At 40.8% G+C, this 23,290-nt stretch overlaps 1 protein-coding gene and 1 long non-coding RNA gene across 5 annotated transcripts; one reads left to right on the top strand and one right to left on the bottom strand.

The window, feature by feature from the left end:
• The first annotated feature begins 118 nt into the window (after positions 1-118).
• On the top strand, positions 119-22,420 carry YPEL1 (yippee like 1). 4 transcript variants are annotated; one of them, XM_053959274.1, is made up of 6 exons: positions 119-528; positions 1,355-1,702; positions 4,171-4,453; positions 15,442-15,485; positions 16,896-17,004; positions 17,959-22,420. In XM_053959274.1, the coding sequence occupies exons 3-6, from the start codon at positions 4,337-4,339 to the stop codon at positions 18,046-18,048; spliced, it is 360 nt and encodes a 119-aa protein (XP_053815249.1). In that variant the 5' UTR covers positions 119-528; positions 1,355-1,702; positions 4,171-4,336; the 3' UTR covers positions 18,049-22,420. The 4 variants fall into 4 exon arrangements, with proteins under 4 accessions (XP_053815249.1, XP_053815246.1, XP_053815250.1 ...); XM_053959271.1 differs by lacking the exon at positions 1,355-1,702; XM_053959275.1 differs by lacking the exons at positions 119-528; positions 1,355-1,702 and adding an exon at positions 682-1,145.
• On the bottom strand, positions 559-1,361 carry LOC128797053 (uncharacterized). Its single transcript, XR_008433998.1, has 2 exons — positions 1,261-1,361; positions 559-1,181 (listed from the first exon to the last, which is right to left on the bottom strand). It is a non-coding gene; the product is annotated as an uncharacterized LOC128797053 (long non-coding RNA).
• Positions 22,421-23,290: the final 870 nt, after the last annotated feature.

The raw sequence follows: 23,290 nt of genomic DNA, 5'->3' as shown, positions 1-23,290 counted from the left end.
GGAGGGGCGCGCGCCACTTCTGCCCGCCCCCCCCCGAGAGAGGCGGGGCCGGGCGCGAGGGGCGCGCGCGCGCGGGCGCGAGGGCGCGCGGCGATTGGCTGGCGGCAGCGGGGGGAGCGCGTTTAACGGGCGCTGCGCCCCCGGGCCGGGGCAAAGCAAAACAAAGGCGGCGGCGGGAGCGGGAGCCCGGGCGGAGCGCACGGCACGGGCACGGCACGATGCCTCGGCCGCCCCTCGGCCCGCAGCGCGCCAGACGCGCGCCCGACCCCCGTCTATGACCCCCCTCCCTCCCCCTCGGTGGCCGCCGCCGAGACGGTACCTTCGAGGCGAGGGAAGCCGTCGTGTCCCCCCACCCCTCCCTTGATCGCCCCGTCTTTGTTTTTCGGTGAAGGCCCGGCGCGGAGCTCTCGCTGCCCGCCGCGCAAGGACCGGGGGTCCCGCCTTCCCTCCTACCCGTGGCCCCTAAGGGAGAGGGGCCCGGGGGCTGCTCGGAGCCCGGGCTGGGAGCGGAGTCGGCGCGGCGCAGCGGTGAGTACCGAGCGGGTGAGAACCGGCCCCTCTTCCCTGTGCTGGGATTTATTTTTTTGGAGGGGTGGGGGGGGGGTTACGGGCGGAAAGCGGCTGTGAGAGGGGCCCCGTGCTGCGCCCCGGCCTGGGGGCGGGGGGGGCGCCGTCTCCCGTGTGCGCGGGGCCACCGAGGCAACTTTGCTGGCGGGAGGAGGCTCGGGCGCTATTTATAGCGCCTGGAAATGACGGCAGCGCTGTCTGCCCGCAGCCTTCTCGGTGCGGGGCGGGTAAGGGCGGTTTACATAATTGGGGGGGGGGGGCGAAGCTGAGCTCGGCGCGCCGGGAGCCGGTGGGGTCCCCCCGCGCTCTCACCCGCGCCGCGCGGGGCCGGGAGCCGTGGGTTTCTGCACGGAGCTGGCGGCCGGAGCAGCGCTGGGGCCGCGTTCGGGTGTCCGCGCGGCCGTGCCGGTGGCCAGAGCGGGGAAAGAGCCGCTGTCCTGCTGGAATCGCTGCGGGGGTTACAGAAAACGCGACGGCGTCACCCGCCCCGGTAGCTTCGTGCTCAGGCGTGAGAGGAAACGGCTTTAAAGGCGCACGGCCAGCGGCTCCGTCCCGCCGGGGCAGCGGGGTGTCAGCCGGTAACTTTCTCCCCGCTTATTTTCTCCTGTTATTTCCTGGTATGTAAAGGTGAAAATGAGGCTCCTGTGGCTCAATCTTTAACTTGGAGGTTTTTCCCTGCTGGAGTAAGCTCACCGTAGGTTACTGACAGTGCGTGCACAGGCTGTGTCCAGCTTTTCGCAGGCGCTCAAAGACTCTTTGAGCGTATTTCACGTCGCTTCTTCCTTAGAGCCCCGCAGGAACGACGGAGAGGCCGATCCCTGACAGAGCTCCTCCCGTGCCGGGCGCGGGATCCCCTCGCGGGGCGGGCAGCCGCAGCTTCCCCGGCGGCGCGGGGCCGCCCCCCCCGCCACGCTCCTCGGGGTGTTTGTTTACACATCCGGGACCCGCGCGGGGCGCCGCCGCCCCGCCCCTTTGGCCGCCTGGCGCCCCGCCCCGTGACGTCACGCGCGGCGGGACGGGGCCGCTGCTCGCCCGGCCCGGGCGACTTCGGGGTCGGGGGCGGCAGCCCCGGGAGGAGGGCGGAGATCGCCGTGCCCGGCTCCTGCGGCCGGGACAGCCCCTGCGCCCTGCGCTGGTAGGTGCGAACACAAGTAGGGCTTCAGGAGACACACCTGCCTTTGCGCAGGACCAAAGCACGGACTGTGCCGTGGCCGAAGAACGGGGCAGAAATAGTTCGTTCGGGTTTTTGCTCGGTTCGGTGCGGAATAATGAGCAGCAGCTCGAGGAACTGCTCGTAACTATGAGAGGGGAAGTGAGACGGTGTTTATTCACCATTGTTAGAGCCAGCTAGGAAATGGTTTGTTTTGAATTGTGCCTGTAACGGCACAACGAGCCTGTGGTTCCTATGGTGCGTATCAAACAGAGTCGTCTTTTTGAGGAGAGCAATATCAAATATAGTTTTGTTAAATCGGCCTTGGAATTATTTTCTGTAGTTGAAGAACCTGGTACATTGAATCTGGAAGAGTTCAGATTGCCTTTAAAAGTGTGAATTAAAAACATTTCTAGGAATGCCCTGAAGAAAAATATTTTCCTTTTATGTTCCAGAGCACAGGATTGCTAAGGTTAGAAAAGATCTCTAAGATCATTGAGTTCAGCTATTAACCCAGGACTGCCAAGGCCACCACTAAGCCACATCCCCAAGTGCCACATTTACACCTACTGAACTTCTGCAAGGATTGAACTGGTGTTTCAACTACTGATGGAAAGGGTTTAATTTAAGCCAAAGTCAAAACATCTTAGCATGTGGTGCCTTTCATTCTGAAATCCTGTTTTGTTCTGGTTTTGTCTATTTCTGTTAACCTAAATAGGATCTGTATCTAACATTGAGTTCAACGAGGGAATTTAACAGAAACTTCATGTTCTTAGATCACTTTTCTTGTATATCTTACTTCCAATAAATGGGCTTTCATATCTAGCTGTTCTACAAGAGCGAACTGTTCTCTGCAAATAATGTAATTATTCTTCCCTGTGCAGTTGTAATTAAATTGTATTGGGACACTAAGTATATAATATTTGTTTAAATTGCTATTAATATTAAAGTCCTGCTCTTCATGCCAAATGAGTTAATATTTCAAACATATAAATGTATAGTTTATCAAATATTTTCCCAGTCATTCTCATGTGTAGATCCATGCTTTGGATGACAGCTTGTTCCCATTGTTGCTTTATTTTTTTTGGATTGCCTGTGGTGTTACGTGTCTTGTTTGTGGCTTATCTCTGCCTTTGCAATTCTTTGTGTAAGTGTTCTTCTAGCAAGTCGTTCAGTAGTTTGTGTTTTCTCCTGCTTAAGATTAAAAAAAATCTAAACTGAAACCCCTTTAAGTTTTGCTGTGCTGGTCTCATGTGCTTGCCCTGCTGTACAATTGCTTTCTCAAGACTTCTTTTGAAGCAGTGACTGCTTCCTATAAGCAGACTTTAATTTATGTGGCTTGCACTGTCTGCTCTAGCTGTGTAACCAGTATGCTATTGCTAGCAGAGTGGTTAGTGCTGCCCTGCACACAATTTACAACTGTGATAACTCGTTTGCATGCTCTTAGCTGGATCAGCAAACTGTAAATTCTTTATATTGTCTCTCATTTCTGTTGTGCTATTGACCTACTCAGGCAGTCACCTGACAGCTGATGACATGAGTTGACTGTGCAGTGTTTGGAGCGCTCATTAGCCTGGTGCATACATAGCCTGGGAGCTGCTGCCTCTGACAGACCAGAGATGTTATCAGTGTTTAGCATCTGTTTTGTTTTCAGGCAAACGAAAAAGGTTTGCTTTCCAGCACAGCAGAAGGCTCTGGCGTGCTCTGACATGTAACATCTCTGAATGCACTCTGAGGATTAAGGATGCACTTGGGTGTTCTCTGTGCAGAATTTAGCTGCAGTATCAGATTGTGGGTTTGGTAGCTTCCATTAAGGCTATTCTGGTACAGTGAGGAAGTACCTAATTAGCTTTGATCAGGACACCAATCAAGAAGGTCTTTGCCTAAAGGCATAATTCTGCAGAGCCTGAAAGAGTAGTCACCGATGGCTGAATAGGGTGTCAGTGTCTTACTTGGTATTTGACTTAAAGCCAGATGTGATCTTGCAAGATTTTTGCTAAAAACCAAAGTGCAAATATATAAAATATATTGACGGTTGGACAGAACAAGTTGCTTTCCTTGTTGCTCACTGTATTGGAACTGACAATTAGAACTTCAAAGACAATTAACTTCCTCTCATTCCCTACCTTTTTAGTTTGATTTTCTGCGTGGATGTCTTAAAGAGTACACCTGGTATAACATAGGAAGTGCTTGTGTTTCGTGGAGAACTGTTTGAATTTCGTCCGTCATTAGAAGTGTGATGGAGTAGAAGCCATTAGTGGAACAGAACTGCTTTTTGCTGTGTTGAATGGAACTTGAACTGTGCAGTTCCTTAGAAAAAGGGGTCTGTAGTGCAGCCAGGCTCCAGTTATTTGCTCAAAATAATGCTTCGCTTTATGGCTGGACTTGTTGAATAACAAGTTAACTCTGGTCTTGTTGTAAGCTGCTAATTGTTCTGCTCTTTTCACCTACAGGTTGTGACTGTTTCTCTTCTGTCATTTGTGTGGAAAGTGCCACACACACTCCAGAACAACAACGGCTTTTGCTTGCATATTCCAGTGTTTCTTTTGTCAGCGAGTTCAGCAAAGTTGTAATTCTTCAAGTGCCAGCCCTGAGCTGAGTGAGGAGCCACCAGCAGAGATGGTAAAAATGACAAAATCAAAAACGTTCCAGGCTTACCTGCCAAACTGTCATCGGACCTACAGCTGTATCCACTGCAGAGCCCATCTCGCCAATCACGATGAATTGATCTCCAAGGCAAGTGGTTTCTTTAGAGACCTCATGAATTATTTCTTAACCAAAATAGTTGTCACTGTGACACCACTGCCAGTAGATAAGGGATGCAAATTGATGCATACTTCAAAGTATCTTCCCTGGGTTCACTCTTGGGTCATACGTGTTGTGTACTAAGAACTGGATATATTCTGGAAGCTTCTGAATGTGACATAAAGGTTGATCTAATATATTCCCCATGTTAATAACCTGTGTCTGCTGTCAGGTGGGTACTGTTTGTGGGTTGTTGTATCTGAAAAGTCTGCTAAGGAAAACTATCAGAAGAAGCATGGATCTCTAGGTAGGGAAATTATTCTGCTTATGGTTATTCCAGATAGAGATTTCTTTTGACTCTGTTGGACTAAAGGTCACAAAACTGTCTGTTTCCAGGGTGTCCCACTTGTGTTATGGAATTTGTAAACACTTTTGCTGTCTACCAGCTCCTAAGGAATATGATTAGCCAGAGATGTTCAAAATAGTTGGACTGTCTGAGCTTAGAGAATAGGTGGAACCTTGAAACAGGCTAGGCCTGCCCTTCTTCCCTGTTGCTAGAAGAAACCAAGACTTGTAATGTATGAAATATGTAGGAAAGCTTGAAGTTTGGGATAAATACTTGACAGACAGGTTTATTCTTTGCTTCAAACAAACTCCTGATTAAATTACTCTTTATGCTGTCATGGAGAAAACACTTCAGTTGCTTTTCAAACTTTTTAATACAAAATGTTCTCTTTATAACAGTTTTGTCAAATAAAGTTAGTTTTAAAGGGTTTGACACTAACTAAAGTTCTCTCTGCTCCTGCCTGTTTGTGTGTTGAGCAGCACTCAGGTGATGCTGCTCTTCAGTGCTGAAGAGATGGGAGGGCTTGAAAATGCTGCTGCTTCTGAATTTAGGTTTTCTTTGGGTGAGGAGAAAGTATACCTGCTTGCTTATCCAAGGGCTATCAGGCAATAACGGGTTTTCAACATACAGTTTTTTCCTTTTACTTGATTTTTTTTTCCATGTTGATTTCAGAATATAAGAGGCCTTTTTGGCACCACTGGCTTCTAAATTACAGACACTCAGAGTTTCATTATTCACTTCATGTTCTGGGCCAGAAAATACTGGGATGGGTTAATCTTTCCTGAACTTCAGGTTGTAGATACTTACAAGAAGAAAGAAACTCTTTTTTTGCTGTGTCTCTTAGCATGTATTAATTCATTGAGAAAATGCAATCTGAGCACATACTCTAATAGGAAGCTCTTCTTTTTGTGGACTTGAGATTTTTGCATACCAACTAAGCTGCTGCTGTTGCTACATGTGCCAGTTTTCTCCAAGGGCTCAGGAGCTCTGGTCAGCAGAATACTTCAAATATGTTAAGCAAATCATGTGTTCATTTTACAGCTTCATAAATAATTTCAAATGTTAAGAATCAAATTTCCAATTCAAAGGAAACATAGAGGACTCTTCAAAAATATGTAGTAAATACAAATAATTACTTCTGTTTCTAAAGGTGTTGGGAAGGGTGTTGGAGGTGGATTCTGCTTGATTTCTGGCTTCCTTAATTTTTGATGGAGACACTTCACAAAAATATTTGTACTTGCAGGTTGACCATATGCTTATTTGACAGCTGATTCATATTTTGTCAATTTAAGATTTCTTAACCATATTTTATTGTCTAAATCTGTATGGTAAAAGAGAAATGCATTTAAATGTGTGGTATATTTTTGTATGCTTTTAAAATAAAAAGAACACTTGTCATCTACTGTACTTGTATTTGGGACACAGCTTTGGAAAACCCATCTTCCTGAGGCTGAAGCTTTACATAATCCAGCATGGGAGAAGTTCTGATGGGAACAACTGCAAAGCAATAGATAGATTTGGATCATTAAAAATAAGTACACCTGGCCCTGGGGAGGGTGGGGAGTGCAAATAAATTTTGATTTTTTTTTTTTTCTGAACTGCTCTTAAAGAGTCTTTCTTGAGGCACATTATATGCAATGAACTTAGGTTAGTGAAAGAGATTATTTTTTGACATATCTAGAATCCTAGTTACTGTAACTTTTCAGATGCAGGAAAAAATCCCAAACAAGCACAAACCAACCTGACGTGTAGGAAGTTTGATTCTATGCCATTGAAAGTTTTCAAAGAACAGTGTGGTTCCTGGGCTGGTTTGGATTTGTTGATGGAATAGAGACAGACTGTCCAACCTGACTTCCCCCCCCACTGCCTTGAAGGCCTAAAAAGCTAAAGCTCTGTGTTATATTCTCTAAATAGAACTTTTGGTTGTAGATTCTCACTTTATTCCAAATGCTTCCTGTACCATCTCATGTCAGAACCCAGTGCCTCAATTTCTCTGCAGCAGATAAAGGCAAACAGTGTTTACTTAATGTCTGGCCATAGATGCTTCCTTTGGGGGCTGTCCCTCACCCCATCTTTTCTGGGTACATGGTGGTTGTTTCTTCCTCATGTGTGGTCAGCGAAAATGAACCAAAATGCATGGTGCACTTCTAATTTAAAGCAGCTCCAACTGGCTTTCTAATGTGCTTTGAGGTATAAGAATTTATTATACCTGACACTGTAGTGGTTTTTGACTTGAAGTTGAAAAGCTATGCTGTGAACTGAGTGGTGTTTCTCTTAAATGTTGGTCTGTCATGGAAAAGCAAAAAGTGCTGCATATCACTGTCAATCATCCCTCTGATCCTAAGAATCTCTGACTTCAATACAGATTTGCAATTCTTCTGCTTTTGAGAATTGTTGGTGCCAATTGTCTGACAAGGATGGCAGCATACACGAATCACCTTTTCATTTTATTTCTGTTCTCTTTGAGCAGCAGGATCTCTTTCTTGCCCTGGAATGAATCACAAAGCTCTCTTTTTCTTGTGCCCTTGCTGGTGATAAAATGGCAACCAAGAGTCTTGGCAATGGCTTAGAAATAAGAACGTAGATTAATGAGACAGGACAAAAATGCGTTACCCCCTCAAGTGAATTCAGATGTGGTTTTAGTTTTCTCTGCGGCTGTGAAAGGACTCTGTGTGTTGCCCAGTACTGAAATCAACATGATGATAGTGGTTAGAACATACATTTCTAGAGGTTTTCACTCTGTAATAACCTTATTTTCTGCAGCTGGGGAGGAGCTTGGGGAAGGGGAAGGCACGGGAAGAGGACTGGTTGAGATTAGCATCCCCAAACTGGGAGGTCATTGGCAGTAATGACAAACATTATTCTGTACAGCTGGACACATGCACACATGTATGAACAGTTGCCATAACAATTTATAACTCCCAGGTTATCTTGGGGTAACCACTGATTGGAAGGATACACAGTAAGAGAACTAATAAACTGTAGGTGACTTTTAGCTGAAGTAAGTGTAAGTTTGAGGTGGTGTCAGGTGCACCTTAGAGGTGACTGATTTGCATTGCCAGCAGGTCTGTGAGTGCTGGAGGTTCTCTTTCTCTGGTGAAGACTTCAGAGTCTGTCAGGATGTTAAAGTATTTTTTTTAAATGCTATGAGAAGGAATAAACCAATCATCACTACACTGGGATATTTTCACAAGATGGGGAAGAACCTATGGCTTTTTAAAATTTCTTTAAAGAGGTAAATATTTTTAAAATCATATCCTACCATGACTGTAGGTACAGAAGAGAAGTAAACTATGAGCAAACAACCACAGGTCTTAATGAAGAGCAAGGCAAGGAGCTGATGCCATAGGAAGCAATTAGTGGACTTAAAATTGATACTTTGTGGATTTAAGATGTTCAAACAGTATATGTTTCTAATAATAATTTTAAAAATCCAAACCTAATTTAATTTTGAGAGAACTACAAGGCTCCTTGAAGTACAGGGGAGGTTACAACTTGTGTGGACTAAATAAAATGTTATAAATTTGCTGCTTTTGGAGCAATTCTGGAATAAGTTTTGTGGAAGGCCTGACTGAAGGAGCTTTCTTTTGATTTGTTATGTAATAATAGGAAATGTGCAGTGATTATTAAGAGCAGTTAATTTTATAGGAGATAAATGTTACTTGAAGAGCAGAAGTTCCAAAGCACATGAGAGTGGCTTGTACCTGCTGAGTTCCAATAATTGTTTAGAAATTCAGGTATGATCCACCAAATTACAAAAAACTAAAAATATTTAATAGAATTTTGGAATCTGTTGTATATAATGCAAAGGATAATGTTTTGTTACTCAAGGCTGACCTGCTTGAAAGATGTTGAAACATTTACTGTGTGCCTTAATTCTGGGAATGGAGAGAATTTGGATTACTTTGTATAGATGACTGTATAAATACTGTCACTTTTTTCTGTCTCATTCATTACCAAGCATATCTGACCAGAGGGGAAAAAAGTCATGTGAAGTCACAGGCAAGACTAGATGTGTCAGTATTTTCAAGAATTGAGTTCTGCATAAAGGTATATATGTATATATGTAGCTATCATTGACTGCATTGGGAAATCCTTGCACCTTCTGGGTGAAACAATGATCTTGGTGGCTAAGTTTAGTTCTCCAAGGCATTCAGTATGATTGCTCTTCTATTATTGATGAGAAGGAAGAGTCTTAAGCCTAAATAGATGCTAAAACATTTTTAGCCTTGTTTAGCAATCTGTGGTTTTGTCTTCCACTGTTTAACTGATGAGATCAAGAGGAATTTTTTAAAGGGTTTATTGTCTTTAAGTAAATATGCTGTGCTTAGCTTGGTTCAATTTGTAATCCTCCTTTGCTTATGATATAATGAGTATTTAGAATGATAGATGGGCCTGTTTTATGAATGTTTGAAGGCCGTTTTTGTTCCCTCACTAATTTCATAAATATTCTGGTGATATTTTTTTTCTCCAAGAGGTTTCTAGTTTTTTGGGTTCATTTTTTTCTTCTGGGGAAAGAACCTAGTTTTTGAAAGAGAAGTAATCTTTGGAAAACATCCAAGAATAGATGTGAAAGCTTAAAGGAGTTGGGAAGTGTTCTACTCTGTGTATTTTGACATAATTATTTCTGAAATCCATTCAAGAAGCTGCATAGGTCAAGATAACTTGTCCTGCATGACAAAGTCTTCACTTTGGGGAAATATCATTTGCCAGATTTGCAGACATGCAGTTTTTGGGGTAGAATTTTTTAAGGTTCTTCTCTACATATTGAACTTTGTAACTTGCTTTATCAAATTCAGTAAATACTTGAAATGAACTTTAAAAAAAATGTATTTATCATGGAATCTTCTAGAAGTTGCCTAAGATGCAGCTGGGCAGCAGCATCTCTGGTGGTCTGCATTATCAAGGAGTTGGATGTGAGGGAAACACCAACTGGAACAAATGGGGTTTTCCCTGATAATTTTTTTTATCTGTACCTTATGTTGAATTCAGTTTTCTGAATTTGTCGCAAGTCTTGAAGAGAGGATATCCTTACACTCTCTGATGCATCTTGCTGAGAAGATAATTTCACACATCAGAGCACTTCTGTTTCTGGTTTACTTTAAGAATGCTGCCCCTAACAAGTACAATTTTCTGTATTTCCCAAATTTGCTTATTCGTCTAGAGAACTGATTCAGCTTGATCTGTCTTAGCTTGTAAAGGGAGCTCCAGCAAATGAAAGGAAATTAAACCGCATGAAAATCTATGGACTTCTTTAATTTTCCTTCTTTAATATTTTATTTCTGTGTTTCAAGTAGCTTGCAGACACTGGTAATAATGCCCCTGTGACTTGCTCAGAATCATGCCTGCCTTGCCCCCAGTACATGCTAAGATGGCAGTTTCCCTGCTATTTGCTGTAGAGCATGATCTCTAGCCACGCAATCTAATCCCATCTCTGGGGAATAATTGATGGCATAAGCTTTTCAGTAGCATCCCTTCCCCCACCCATGCCTTCAGCTGTGCCTTAGGGCATTAAATACATGTTCTGCTTGACAGATATTTCCTTTCCTCTTGGGTAAAACAGCTAATCCTGGTGTTAGAGGTAAGGGTGGGTTTAACTTACAAGCATAGATCATACCTAATTCTGCATGTGTGTACAAGTGAAACATGTATAAAGCTTCTTTACTACATCATGTATCGGTGACAGAGGTCTGTCAGATGCCTTGAAAAGATCCTAGTTCCAAACTGTTCTTGCAGGTGACTTCACTGTAGTTTGTAAGCATAGTTGGACATTATTGCTGATACTGTACAGATGTTCTGGATACTTTCAGCTGTGCTGAAACAAGAAAACATGATAGATCTGGCACATTCTTCTGTATAAATGGGTAGCTGGTCAAAGATATGGATTTTCTGAGGAATAATTTAACTCATAAATCAATGCAGTATTATTAATTGAGGACCATGAAAAAACAGCCTTATAGCAAGTTTAAAGTTCAACTGCAGATAGTAGTGGGACTGATAAATTACCCAGCTTCTAAGTGAAAATCCTGGTTGCTGTGAGTCATTATTGATGAGAGTTGGTCACACTTGCCACTCTCTTCTAATTCCTCTCTACTGCGTAAGACATATTTAAGACTCAGTTTGAATAGAATGTTCTGCTTTAGTTTTGATTTATGTATAGTGCTCGTGATCTTGGGAGTGCTGAGCAAATGTTCAGTTAAATGCACAGTTAAAGTTTGTGTTTGCATAGGTGATGTTTATTCTACTGAAGAGTGGTTTGTGTGGAGACTGGTTTGAACAGTTGTGCCTGTTAGTCCTTGATGCTGCCATTTAAAGTACTTTTCTTCATTTTCTTGGAGGAGTTGACACACAAGGTGTTCAACCTGACAGTCCCTTAAAATTCATATCAATATAACTGAATCATACAGTACAGAGTGTGAGAAACCTAGTGCTGGTAAAAACAAATCTTCAGTATTAATTTTTTTCTGGTTATGCAAAATATTCTGTTTATAGCCAAGTTACAAGCTTAGCAAGCAGCTCAAGCACCAAACTGAGCTGTCCTTTTTTCATTTCTAGTAGTAGAATGCATCAGATAGTAGAACTGTGATAATGAATCATTCTTACACCAATAAGAGAATGCATCCGTGACAGATGCATACCTTTTTGTGGTGTTTGAATACAGTTTTGGGGAAAAAAATATCAGCTGTTCATGAGAAGAAGAAACTGACTGCCAAGTGCTGACAAGAGACTGATAATAAAAATTAGAAGGCATGGGAATTTAAAAATGGATATCCTTGCTGTGCTTTTATTCCAGTCAGTGTATAGGAGTTCTGCATGGCTGGATTGCACACCATTCGATGCTCAACGAAACACAGATGATGTGGTTGGGCACTGGTTTTAAAGGGAAGTCTGAGCTGCCTGGACCCACGTTCTGTGTTCCAGAATGCAGTTACACAAGTTGCTGCAAGTTCCTGTCGAGTTACCTGACTGATGTAAACATGGAGGAACTTGCTCTTTGCAGCTGGGCAAGGAAACAAGTGTTCTGTGGCATGTAAATACAATCCTTAGCCTCTAAACAGGAGTGTAGGTAAGAAAAGATGGCATCAAATGAATCAGTCGTACTCTGGGATGGGAAGCAAGGCTGGAATGGAGGAGCTTTTCACAGTGACATGTTTGTGAACACACTTTCTTTCTAACACAGGAAAAGATTCTGTGTTGCTTTTCCCTCCACTCAACCTCAATAATCCTGAAAATTAGAAGGTAATGGCCATTTCTGAGGGAAAATAAGCCTAAGAGAGTACAGTATATCTAGAGCAACAAAGCAAAGGGTGCAAAAATAGTCAAGTCATCTTTAAAAATATATTAGGAAAAGAAAAACAACTAAAGCAGTGCTTTCCAACCGGTGGTTTGTATTTCATTTGGCTTGAATTTTTTTTCAGCTTATGAAACAAGAGAGGGGAATAGCTGCTTTTTGTGCTATTCCTGGCATCCTGTTACTGCCCTCTGCTTAATTTTGAAAAATACAGGGTCAAAGGAGAGCTTTTATTAGGTGATACTAAGTCAAGACTAAACATAAACTTGGCAGAAATAATTGCATAAGATTGTTCAGAAGATCTCCTGACTCTTGTTTTTTTCTGGAGTCTTTTTTTTTTCTTCCCCAGCCTACCAGGGAACTTCAGGTATGGCATATAAGTAGTTTAAAAATTATTATATAGGACCAGACAAAAAAACACCCAACCCACCACATTAACTTATATGTGATTGGTGTGTGTAATTACATATAAATAGAGAAACTAGCACATGATAATAGAGAGTATTTCTTCGTTCTGTTTGAAAAAGGGTTTGTGAATTCTAATTAAATTAAATTAATTAAAGCAAGGGGAAATGGCTGCAACTTTTTTAATTTTAAGGATTTTTACAGTAGTTTAACCAAGTATCATGGTCATCATGGCTTTGGAAGTTCTTGTTAATAATTTCAGGTATCTGAAACAAGGAAGTTCTAGTTTTATGTTTACTTCATACTGAATAAGAGGATTTTTTAAGTGCTTCCTTTACCTTTTCTTAAATTTTGGAGTTGCACATCTGTAGTTTTCTCTAAATCAGTGTGTTGCTTACCCAGGCTGGTTAGTCATTTGTTAATGGGCATTTTTAAGAGTCTATATCTGAAGAGATTCTGTTTTCACCTGCAGTAAGCATTCTCTGTTACAGGCTCTAGTCTAGAGAGTCCTGGTTATTCTGTAGGAACTGCAGAGTGTAAGTCTGCACTGCTCTGCCAGTTTTGTGATGTGTGTTTAAGTATATCAGGAGAACTGAACTAGGCGTGGGGATTTTGTTTGTTGGTCTTAAAGGCAGCTCTAAGGATAAATTACTTTCTGACAGAACTGTTCAGACTCTGTTCTCAACCAAGTCTCCTCTTTTCAGGGTCAGTCATACCTGAAGTTTCAGCTTTCACTGTCCTGCACAGCCTATCTGGTTTTCCTTGCCTGGTGAAACGTAAGACTTGTAGTTCTGGCTGCTGGAGACAGTACTTTTTCTTTTGTCTTTGCTAAAGGTAGAACCTCTTTAGAATCACTGAGGTTGGAAAAGACCTGCAAGGTCATCAAGTCCAACCACAAACCCAACAGTGACAAGTCTACCACTAAACCATGTCCCCAAGTGCCACACCTGTATGTATGGTGACTTCACCACTGTCCTGGTAGCCTGTTCCAATGCTTGACAACCCTTTTGGTGAAGAAATGTTTCCTGGTATCCAACCTAAACCTCCCCTGCTGTGACCTGAGGCCATTTCCTCTGGTCTTGTCACTTGTTAGATGGGAGAGGAGACTGACCAAACCTGGCTACAACCTCCCTTCAAGTATTTGTGGAGAACAGTAACATGTTCTCTCAATACTTCTTTTAAATGGTTGCTAGAATAATAAAATATTAGTGCTATAAACTGTTAGATAGAATTTCTCATATTAAAGATTTTACAAGTACATAAGGGCTGTATGTAACTACTCTGGCACTATTGCTACCTGGAGTAGTCCAGAGCCAGGGATTTCTTTAAACATTCTTTATTGCAGTATATAATCTGGTTAGTGTTGATCAAAAAGGGTTCGTTTATATGCATTTTCCTTTTACAAGGTGGGGGGATTTTTTTCCACACTATTCTGAGTAAATAAAAGACAACAATTATTGCAGTTGTGTTGCTAGTTGGTAGAGTGGCAAAATACCTATTTTAGTGTCAAATGACTTGTAATGATACAACTAAATACGTATCAGGAGAAGAATCCATTGCAGAATGGACCTTTTGCCTATGGTTTCATGCCTGGCATTACTAAAACCATGCTAAAGTATTCAGGTTGATATTTTCCTTCCAAAAACCTTCCATGTTGATCTAATACAGGCTTCTGAAAAGTTGGTCTGTGATGTTCAACACTAGAACCACAGGGATTCTTAAAAACAATTGTACTTTCTCTGCATCATGGATAAAGTAATTGATTTTCTTTGAAAGTAGATTAGAGAATTGAAATGCTGGAAGAAAAAAGAAAGTAAGACAGTTTAGAGGTTTTGTTTTTTTGTTGGACTTTTTTTTTTGTTTTTTTTAATGGAATTCAGTAGGAAAGTGAGAAGAAAGGAAAACTCAGTTCCAGTGTGATCCTGTTTGGATGGGAAAGAATGGCTGTGTCTAAATTACCAAGTAATTGAATGCAGAAGGAGGCAGATGAAAGCAGTGGTGTGTCTGACACAGGTTTGGAATGTTTTACCTGTGGCTGGCTCTGGTCTGCTCACAAGTTCTCCCAGGATGTGTGCAGCTCACATCCTGAGCACAGGTTTGGGTCTGTGTCTGCATTAACATTGCTGAGTGCATGGAAGAACTGCTGGTTTAGTTGCTTCAGAAGGATCAAGGGTGCAGTTCCCAGGCACTGAAACTGCTCCACAAGCCAAACCAGCTCCCAGTAAGTGTGGCTGATTAGGGGTTTTAATTCAAAACTGTGCTACTGCTCTGAACTAAAACACTAATTTAGCACCAGCCAAGAAAGTCTAAGTGCCATTGTTTGTCCATCATTTATCAGGAATGTGAGAGGCTGGAAAGCATATGCCTGTGGTCAAGCTTTTGATGGTAACAGTTGTCTTACTAAAATGAAGCTGAGCTTATCTGTGAATTAAAAACTGATCAGATGCATTTCCTGAGTACAGTATGCTGGTTTTATGCTTGGTCCAGAATTTCACTGCTCTTATATCAAATGATGCAATGAAATTGAAATAAATAATCTTTTGGCTGCAGCAGTGGAAAACAGAGGAGATGGGAGTAATTCTCTTTGTGTTAAAAGGAGATTATTTCAATTAGCATGAAGGATGTCTAAGAAAATGAGAATTGATACCTTGCAGAGGGTAGGGAAAAAATATGTTTTGCTTGCATTATGGATGCTGAATTTTCAGCAATAGCACTTGACAAAGTAAAATAAAATCATTATCAAAAATCTAATGTAGATGAAAACTTGTCTGACCAGACTTTCCTATAAAGAACTAGTATAAAGTAATTAATCTGAAATAGTTTATATTTATATGTGCTATCGTTCTATGTCTACTTACATACCCTTCTGGAACTAATTTTTTTGTTTGGTGGGGCTTGTGTTTTTTAATATGTGCTTTTTTTTTTTTTTTAATGCAGTCCTTCCAGGGAAGCCAGGGACGAGCCTACCTCTTCAATTCTGTGTAAGTATGTGGATATGATTCTGCACACCACCTGCAGAGTGTAACTTTGTGCTTCCCAAAGGGAAAGCAGTAAGAATTAACAGAGTTGTACTTTGCCCTGTTCTTTTTAATGCTGGCTTTACTCACCAGCAGTAGTTATTAAAGGGCTACTGGTCTGATGCTGAAGCATTCCTTTGCAGATATATTTTAAGTCATTCTGCTAAGAGCTGAAAGATTAGGGGAGTGTGTTAATGTGAAATTCCTTTTGTCTATGTAATGGTAGCTGTCTCAAGAGGAGCTGCCATTCTGAGATACTCCAGAAGTCACAAGATATTGAGTGACTGTAAATTTTCTTTAGACAACTCTACTGTGGTCTAAAGAATTTCCCAGTCTGACAGTTAGATACATTTACAGGTTAATGTTTCAGTAAACTTGGTACATCTTTAATGACCTTGAATATTGCAAATGTGCTAGAGGCAAAAGGTCTCTGTGATCTTATCAAGCCTAATATTTGCAATCTTAGGCATGTCCTTCCCTTGATAAGAGGCTCTTTGCACTTGTTAATGGGTGCATTTTAAGTTTTTTATATGCAGGATTGCATTTTTGTCTTTATTTTTCAGCAGTTTTTTGTGTTGCAGCATTTTGAAAAAGATACAGTTGAGTGTGCTGGTCTATTTTTGACCAGGATAATGGAACTGTAACTGCAAAGGATTTGATTGCAGATCCTTGAGATTCTTTTAATATGTGGTCCTTCAGTGGGGACTTGGGATTTCTGCTATAATTCTAATAGGAAGAATCTGGTACTACAGCAGCAAAAATGGCAAAATTTTGCTCATATTTAAAACTGTCTAAAAACTTGGTTTAGTCTTGCCTCTTGTTTTCTGCATAGACTCATTTGTGGAAAAAACTTGCTTGATGCAGTACTTCAAGGGATGTTTTGTTTTGAAATTGCTGTTTGTTCATCAGAGCTTAGTCTGCTGATCTGCAGCAAAGAAATATTTATGAGGCTTTTTTCTTGCTGCTATTTTGGAGCTGGTTCTAAATTCAGCTCTTGGTGCTGATTCACTGGTACAGACTTCCATTAGAGAGGTCTCAAATAGTTTTTGAAGTAAAGCCTGAAACTGTAGAAGTGTCCAGTTACTGTGTAGTGTTCTGTTCTCTGGAAGTTTAACTATTTAGCTTGTCTTTGTTGCTGGCAGTGAGTATCACCAACAGTGACACCACAGCCACTTAAAAACAAAAAACAAACCCCTTTTTTCTTCCTGTCCTTCTGCTCAGTGTAGAAGTTATTCTACACTAAAGTTACAGAGGAAGTTACTTCTGCAGCATTGAATAAGTTAGGCTTAACCACTTTTTGTCTGCAGGAGAAAAGGTGGGGAACAGTAAGAAAAGAAACACACTCATCTGTTAACAATTTCTCCCTTTTTTCAGGGTAAATGTGGGCTGTGGTCCAGCAGAGGAGAGAGTTCTTCTGACAGGTTTACATGCTGTAGCAGATATCTATTGTGAAAACTGTAAAACCACTCTTGGATGGAAATATGTAAGTAATAGACTTAAATCCTCAATAAATGTTTGCATGTTGAAGCACAGATGTTTGAGTAGCCATTGAGTAGCACCTTTGCTGATTGTTTATGTCAGTTAGCTCTGGTGGTTTTGTGTACATCAGGCTCTAATGTAGTCTTGCTTCCTTGCATCTGCAGAAATGCTGTAGCAGATAATAACTTTATTCTGGACTGCAAATCAAGCATGAGCTATAGGTGCTATTACAGCTATCTCATATTTCTGTATTTGATAATCTTTTTGCAAGACTCCCAAGCACTAAACCAGGTGGGAGAAATTGTTAAAGTGAGCGTGTAGTGTCATGGATTGCAAAAGTTGGTTATACAGCAAAAATATTAGTTACAATAAACTGTACTGAGCATATTACTCTGTTTACAAGTAATGTGGACTTGATCCTGTTGTTTGAAAATTTACCTGAGTGCTTGCAGCTGTGTTGCAACTTTGAGGTTTTGAAAACCTTAGGTTCTGGGTAGGATTTTCACTGATTCAGTGTAGCTTCAGATTGTAGAAGTTTTCCTAATGTGTTTCCTGTGACGATGAATATAGAGGAGAGCTTTTGAAGAGGTTTGCATTCCCTATTTTCATTACTTCTGGGAATAAATAAATAAATAACACGTATAACATGCCATTTCCTAACCTTCACTTTAAAAAGTATTAAAATTCCCTAAGCAGAGAGAAAACATGGACAGTTCTACAGCAAGATCTGTGCAGTAGATCTGCTGATTTCACTTAGGAGAAGTTTGCTTCTGTTTCCTTCTCAATGCTTTTCAACCTCTCTTTTTTTCCCTTCCCTCTCCTTACTCAGTGTAACCAATATGGGTTATTAACTGTAATGGCTCCTGGTTTGTATTTTTATTGGAAGTTTGATGTTTAAAATACTTAATTTCCTGAACTTAATTCAGTGTTGTCTTGATTTTTTTTTTTTTTCTTCCAGGAACATGCTTTTGAGAGCAGTCAGAAATACAAAGAAGGAAAATTTATCATTGAACTTGCCCACATGATAAAAGACAATGGCTGGGAGTGAACCACAACCTTTTTCCTTCTGTTTGGACTATATTCTGTGGAACAGGCTTTACAAAGACTAATGCAAAGTAAAGGAAGAACTTGGCTAGAGTGGCCCTGAGAATATCACTGAACTCTGAAACCTCACAAATGAGTGGTGTAGTGTAAGTGGCTATTTCAGGCCATGTTTGCCTTTCCTCCTTGTGTAAGTTCCCTCTTTTTGTACGTGTATTATTGTGTGAACAGTTGTTTTGGAACATTTTGGATGACCTTTTTCTAAACTCTCTCAGACTAGAGAAACAGTTCACTAATTGAAAACAGATTTTTCTGGTTAGCATCTCTCTCTGACCTATGCCTTTAATGCTACTTCTGCTGTGCATGCTTCTTGCCTAAACACCTACACTCCAGTCCTGTAGAAGTTCTGTACCTGAGCAGTCTGAAAGAATGTATGGGATGGGGTGCTTTTTTATATGTAGCAATTTCTGATGTGTTTGGCAGTGAAGAGGATGCAGTATTGTAGTTTTTAATTTCTTTTTTCAATTTGAGTGTACCACAACCTATGTACATCTTGTAGGTGAATTGGTTAAAGGTACAGTGCTCACTTCAAAAAAGATTTCAATTGCACTGACTGAAGTTAGCAGGCCTCAAGTTGTTAGGAAACGTTATGCCAGAGGTTTGGTATCTTAATGAAATAACATAGAAGGATTTTAAATCAATAATGCTATAGAATATGTTCCTTTAAGACCAACATATTCCCTAAGGAGTTTGCTGGACAAAAAAAAAATTATAAAACTATAGCTTGCAAGATTAAAAAGACAGAAAAATATATGCATCTTCTATTTTGAAAAAAAAAATTAGTTGGTATATTAGGAAAAAAACAAAGTTTTGGTACTGTACCTTTGCCAGTAACAGGGACTTGTGCATCAGTAAAGTTTTATGGCTGGTTCCATGTAACTCTATAGTCCTAATGCACTGGACAAAGAGGTTGATGTCAAGGAAACTTGTTGAAGTCTTCTGCTTCTGCTACATTTGAACAAAAATATTTATTTTTGTGAGAAATGGCCAGAGCCTATGACATGAAAATTAATATAGTACCTGCAGGAAAATGAGAAGTAATAAGAGGGAAGGGAAGTTTGACTTGTTTTTTCATAAAATAAAATAGTAAGATAGTTTTTAAAATTTGGGGGTGGGGAAAGGGTTTCCTGGTTTGCTGGCTAAATCATCCCCAAGTATCTTTTTATAATAAAAATTTATATGAATCTCACCTTCTCTTTTGTTCTCATACTGTTTCTTTAATGGAATCAGTTAATGAGAGAAACTTCTGGAAAGTATATGCACAATATGAGCTGTTGGTATCTCTGTATGCAAACTGAGCAACTGTGAAAGAAACGCTCTACATAAATTTGCTAACTTAATTTTCAAATTAAACAGTCTCTACAGACTTTTTGTATGTTAATCCTTTTACTGCCTGAGGACAAACTGTTTTAAAAAAAAACCCTTTAACACTACGTAAGTCCTATAACTGAACAATACAGAAGCCTTGCAATATGAAATCCCTTTCTCTCAATAACAATTCTAATATGGCACCTCTGAAACTAATCACAGGTGCTGCTGCTGCTGTTCTGTTTTTGGGAATCTCTCATAGGCTTTCTGAACTCTGCTGCACTTTAGAAATTGTCAGACATGAAAAATTACGCCAATGGGTAGGGGCAATACAAATCTTTAAAACCAGCTTTCCAGTGTTTTTGTGGGGAGGAGGAGTGAGAGGAGCATTCTCCCAGGTGTACACATTCTCTGTGATGCAGGCTGGCTAAACTGCCTGCCAGATGTTGTGATGATTGATACCCATGAATTAAAAATGTAAGAATTAGAGAAGTAGTTCAAGCTGTTGGGTTTCAGTCCAGAGGCCTCAGGTGGTACAGTTGTGTTCAACCTGGATTTTGTGGTTTACACATTGCTACTTTGTGTTCACATCAGGTCTCATTTTTAACAATGTCATTGATGCAAGATAGGCTTGGGTGTTGCCTGTCCCCTGCTCTTTCTGACCTGGAATTCTTAGTATTTTGTTTTCCACCATTGCAATGTATGTTGCCAACAAGGAAGGCACTAAAACTTCTATCAGCAAAAAGTTTGTGTTGGCTTCTAAGTCCTGTTGCAATGTTGATACTTGTGAACAGCTTGTGTGAGGTTTGTGTATCTTTGGGTTTTTCTTATTTCCTGGCTACAGACTTGCTGAGGCAGTACACTGGACTGAAGGCAAAAGTAATGGCTGCTTTTCCAGAGAGAGTTTAAGTTAAAGAAAATATGTCAAGTATTAAGGATTTTTTTTCTCCAAAATTGGGGGTTTGGCTAGCTCTTGTTAATAAGGTAATGCTGTCTGTAATACAGTCATATTTTTAGAAACTCAACCTCTTTCTTCAGTGCATTATTTATATTTCAAACTGGACATTTTCACCAAAACCTTACTTAACTTAGATGCCAAAGGTTGGGACTTCAAGTGCTTAGCACATAAAGCTTCAGACTACTGGCATAAAGAGTTAATGACCTAATTGTAATGTTTATGGCTTTTAAGAGAACCAAACAAAGCAATATTCTTTTTGGTCTTTTATTAAGAGTGGATGCTTAGAAGGAGTAAAGAGTAGAACTAGTACAGAATCACTATTTTATGCTGCCATGTAACAATTCTTGAGGCTCAGTCTTTTGAGGGAATATGTGAATTTTCTTCCCATATTGTTTGGCAGCATCAATGATTATTTTTTTCCCCTCATAAAGATATAGAGAATTCTTGTTATTTGTTTTGGTGAAAGTTGAATCCAGATAGCAATGACTGCTGGCTGATGTGAAGAGGTCAGTCTGGTCACTGAACCCTCCAGCAGTCATTTGAAAGAAAAATAAACTTACTTGAAAAAAATGTTACTAAAGCATTTTCCCTCTAACCAATTTTTGTAATATATTAAAGATTATATTTAAAGTTTGTATGTGTTTGCTCTGGGCAAGTTTACTTCCCCTCCAACTTGAGCACTTTTGTTACTTGTACTGGTTTTTTTGGTCTTAACATTTATTTTGTATTTTGTTTTTTTATAAATTGTAACAAAAAGCTTTTGTGAACCTTTGTTTCTTGCTGGCTCTTTCTTGGACCAAATGAACTACTATGAGCTGGCTTAGAAGAAATGTTCATTGGGATGCATAGGAATTTGCTAGCAAAAGTGTACATGTATTGAAAGTTTTTTTCCACTGAACCTCTAAAGCTCCATGCCTGTCCTAAGGTAATTAATCATAATTTGGTGTGACTTTAGTGATCTGACCACATATTCTCTGTCTAGGTCCAAAGTAATGGTTGTAACAATGGTTTTCCAGAATTGAGTCTGCCTCCAAACCCTGGAGTTTTTCTTTGGCTGGTTACTTTAAGTACCTTTTTGATTACTAAAAGGCAGTGCTGCCATGTATAAAAATCTTATCACATTGCAAACTTGCTGTGGAATCAGTTGTGGAATTTCATGAGGGATTGCTGACCTATTTGGTGAGGGATTGCTCAGCCTAACCACTCTTGCTGTATGCTTTTAGCGGCCTGGTAATCTTAATTTTATCTGCCAGTTAAAAGGGCCTGGATCTGAATTTCCCTTGTTGGTTGTAAGCTGTACAATGGCAAACTGTGTGAAGGCAGATTGTTATGGCTCCATCTTAATGTCCCAATTGCAAGGCCCAGCATAATGACCAGTGTGGGTGGTGTGCCTTTGTGCTTGCAGTCCTTGGGAGAGGGGGGGGGGAACATGGGTTATGACATTTCTTTGAGTTAAAGACTGGCCTCAGAGGTTCTGACCGAGTCCCCACTGCACCCATAACCAAAGGTCATCTGTATTTCCCGCTGGTGGATCAGTGCAAGAGCTCCCCGAGGCTGGGTGCCAGGGTTGGTGGCCATGCACTTCCCTCCAAGTGCCGCTCGTAGGGCTCCTCCTGCCCGCTCATCTCAGCAGCCAGATTGCAGCAGCAGCGACCTCCAGACTCACAGACCAAACTTCACTCATCTCCAGCCTTGGATATTGGCCATGAGAGGAAGAAGCTGTCAAATTACTGTTAAACTTCACGGACACTTTATTGGACTTCACTGAGACTCATGTTAAGCCAACCAGCAGTATAAACACTTACAGGAAAAGGAACAGATGCTTCAGAGGTTTCTTTTAAAAGGACTGTTACAAGTGGTTTAAGGTCTAAAGCATAAGTGGCAGTTGAGTTGTGCCTCATTGTTTCTTAAACTCTTTAAAATGCTTTCTTTTACAGGTGACATGGCTGTGTTGCTGTTTTGTCCTTGCAATACTGTACATCATTTGTTGTTTCACTATACTGTATCTATTCGAGGTATCACAATAAAAGCTTTTAATTGTTTTGTTGGGTTACCTGTTGGTTTTGTGCTATCTTTTCTTGCTAACTGAGTTCTCAGGCTTTTACCCTCTGGTAGGGCCAGAGAGAGAAGACAGTGCTCTTAGTTGCTCTTAAAAGCTCGTAAATGGTTTGAATCTGATTTTTATGTGGTTTTAGGACTGCCACAAAATATTTGGGGTTTTTCCTTTCACAAATCTTTCCAAAATACAGAAATTTGTGTTGCTACTCTTAGGGCTTTTGCCTATTTTGAACCAATTGTGGGACCTCTGCATAGTGAGAGTTAGTCTGGACAACCCCCAAAACAAATCCTGAGACGAACTGAAGTGTAGGTGTGCTTTTTGTTGTGTCAGTTCGATCAGCTGTAGACCTGAGGAGCACTCTGAGCACAGCACTCCCTCTGTTCATTCTGCTTTGGCTGGGAGGAACTCCTGTAGCTTCTCTCATCAGATTATTGGTCTTGTCAATGATATGATCCTTTTGGACTGCCTGAGGCTCAGAATGAAGTCATTCAATGCACACTTACATGCCGTCTTCAATAATCCATCACTTCATCTCACGAAGAGATAGGGATGCTCTTCATGCGAGATCAAACATAGCATTTCCATCTTGAGAAAATGGAAGATAGCCAGCTACCCTTTTTCTTATTCAAGTGCTGTCTTAGGGGCATGAAATAAGGATCTTTCCAGATATGAAAAAACCCTCAAACCCTAGGGATAAAATGGCATTTTATGTGAGATGTATGGTCTTCCTTGTATAAAAACCTACATTTTGACAGGATATAATTGAAGTAATAAAGATCCAAATAACAAGTATCTTTGGGATTTGAGATGTTCATAGTAACATCCCATTATATTTTGGTGTATCAGAGGGACTATAAAACACCA

This window comes from Vidua chalybeata, chromosome 18 (assembly GCF_026979565.1).
Source record: "Vidua chalybeata isolate OUT-0048 chromosome 18, bVidCha1 merged haplotype, whole genome shotgun sequence".
In the NCBI taxonomy this organism is placed as follows: domain Eukaryota; kingdom Metazoa; phylum Chordata; class Aves; order Passeriformes; family Viduidae; genus Vidua; species Vidua chalybeata.
The sequence above is the reverse complement of the archived record's forward strand: the minus strand, read 5'-3'. Positions and strand labels throughout refer to the sequence as shown.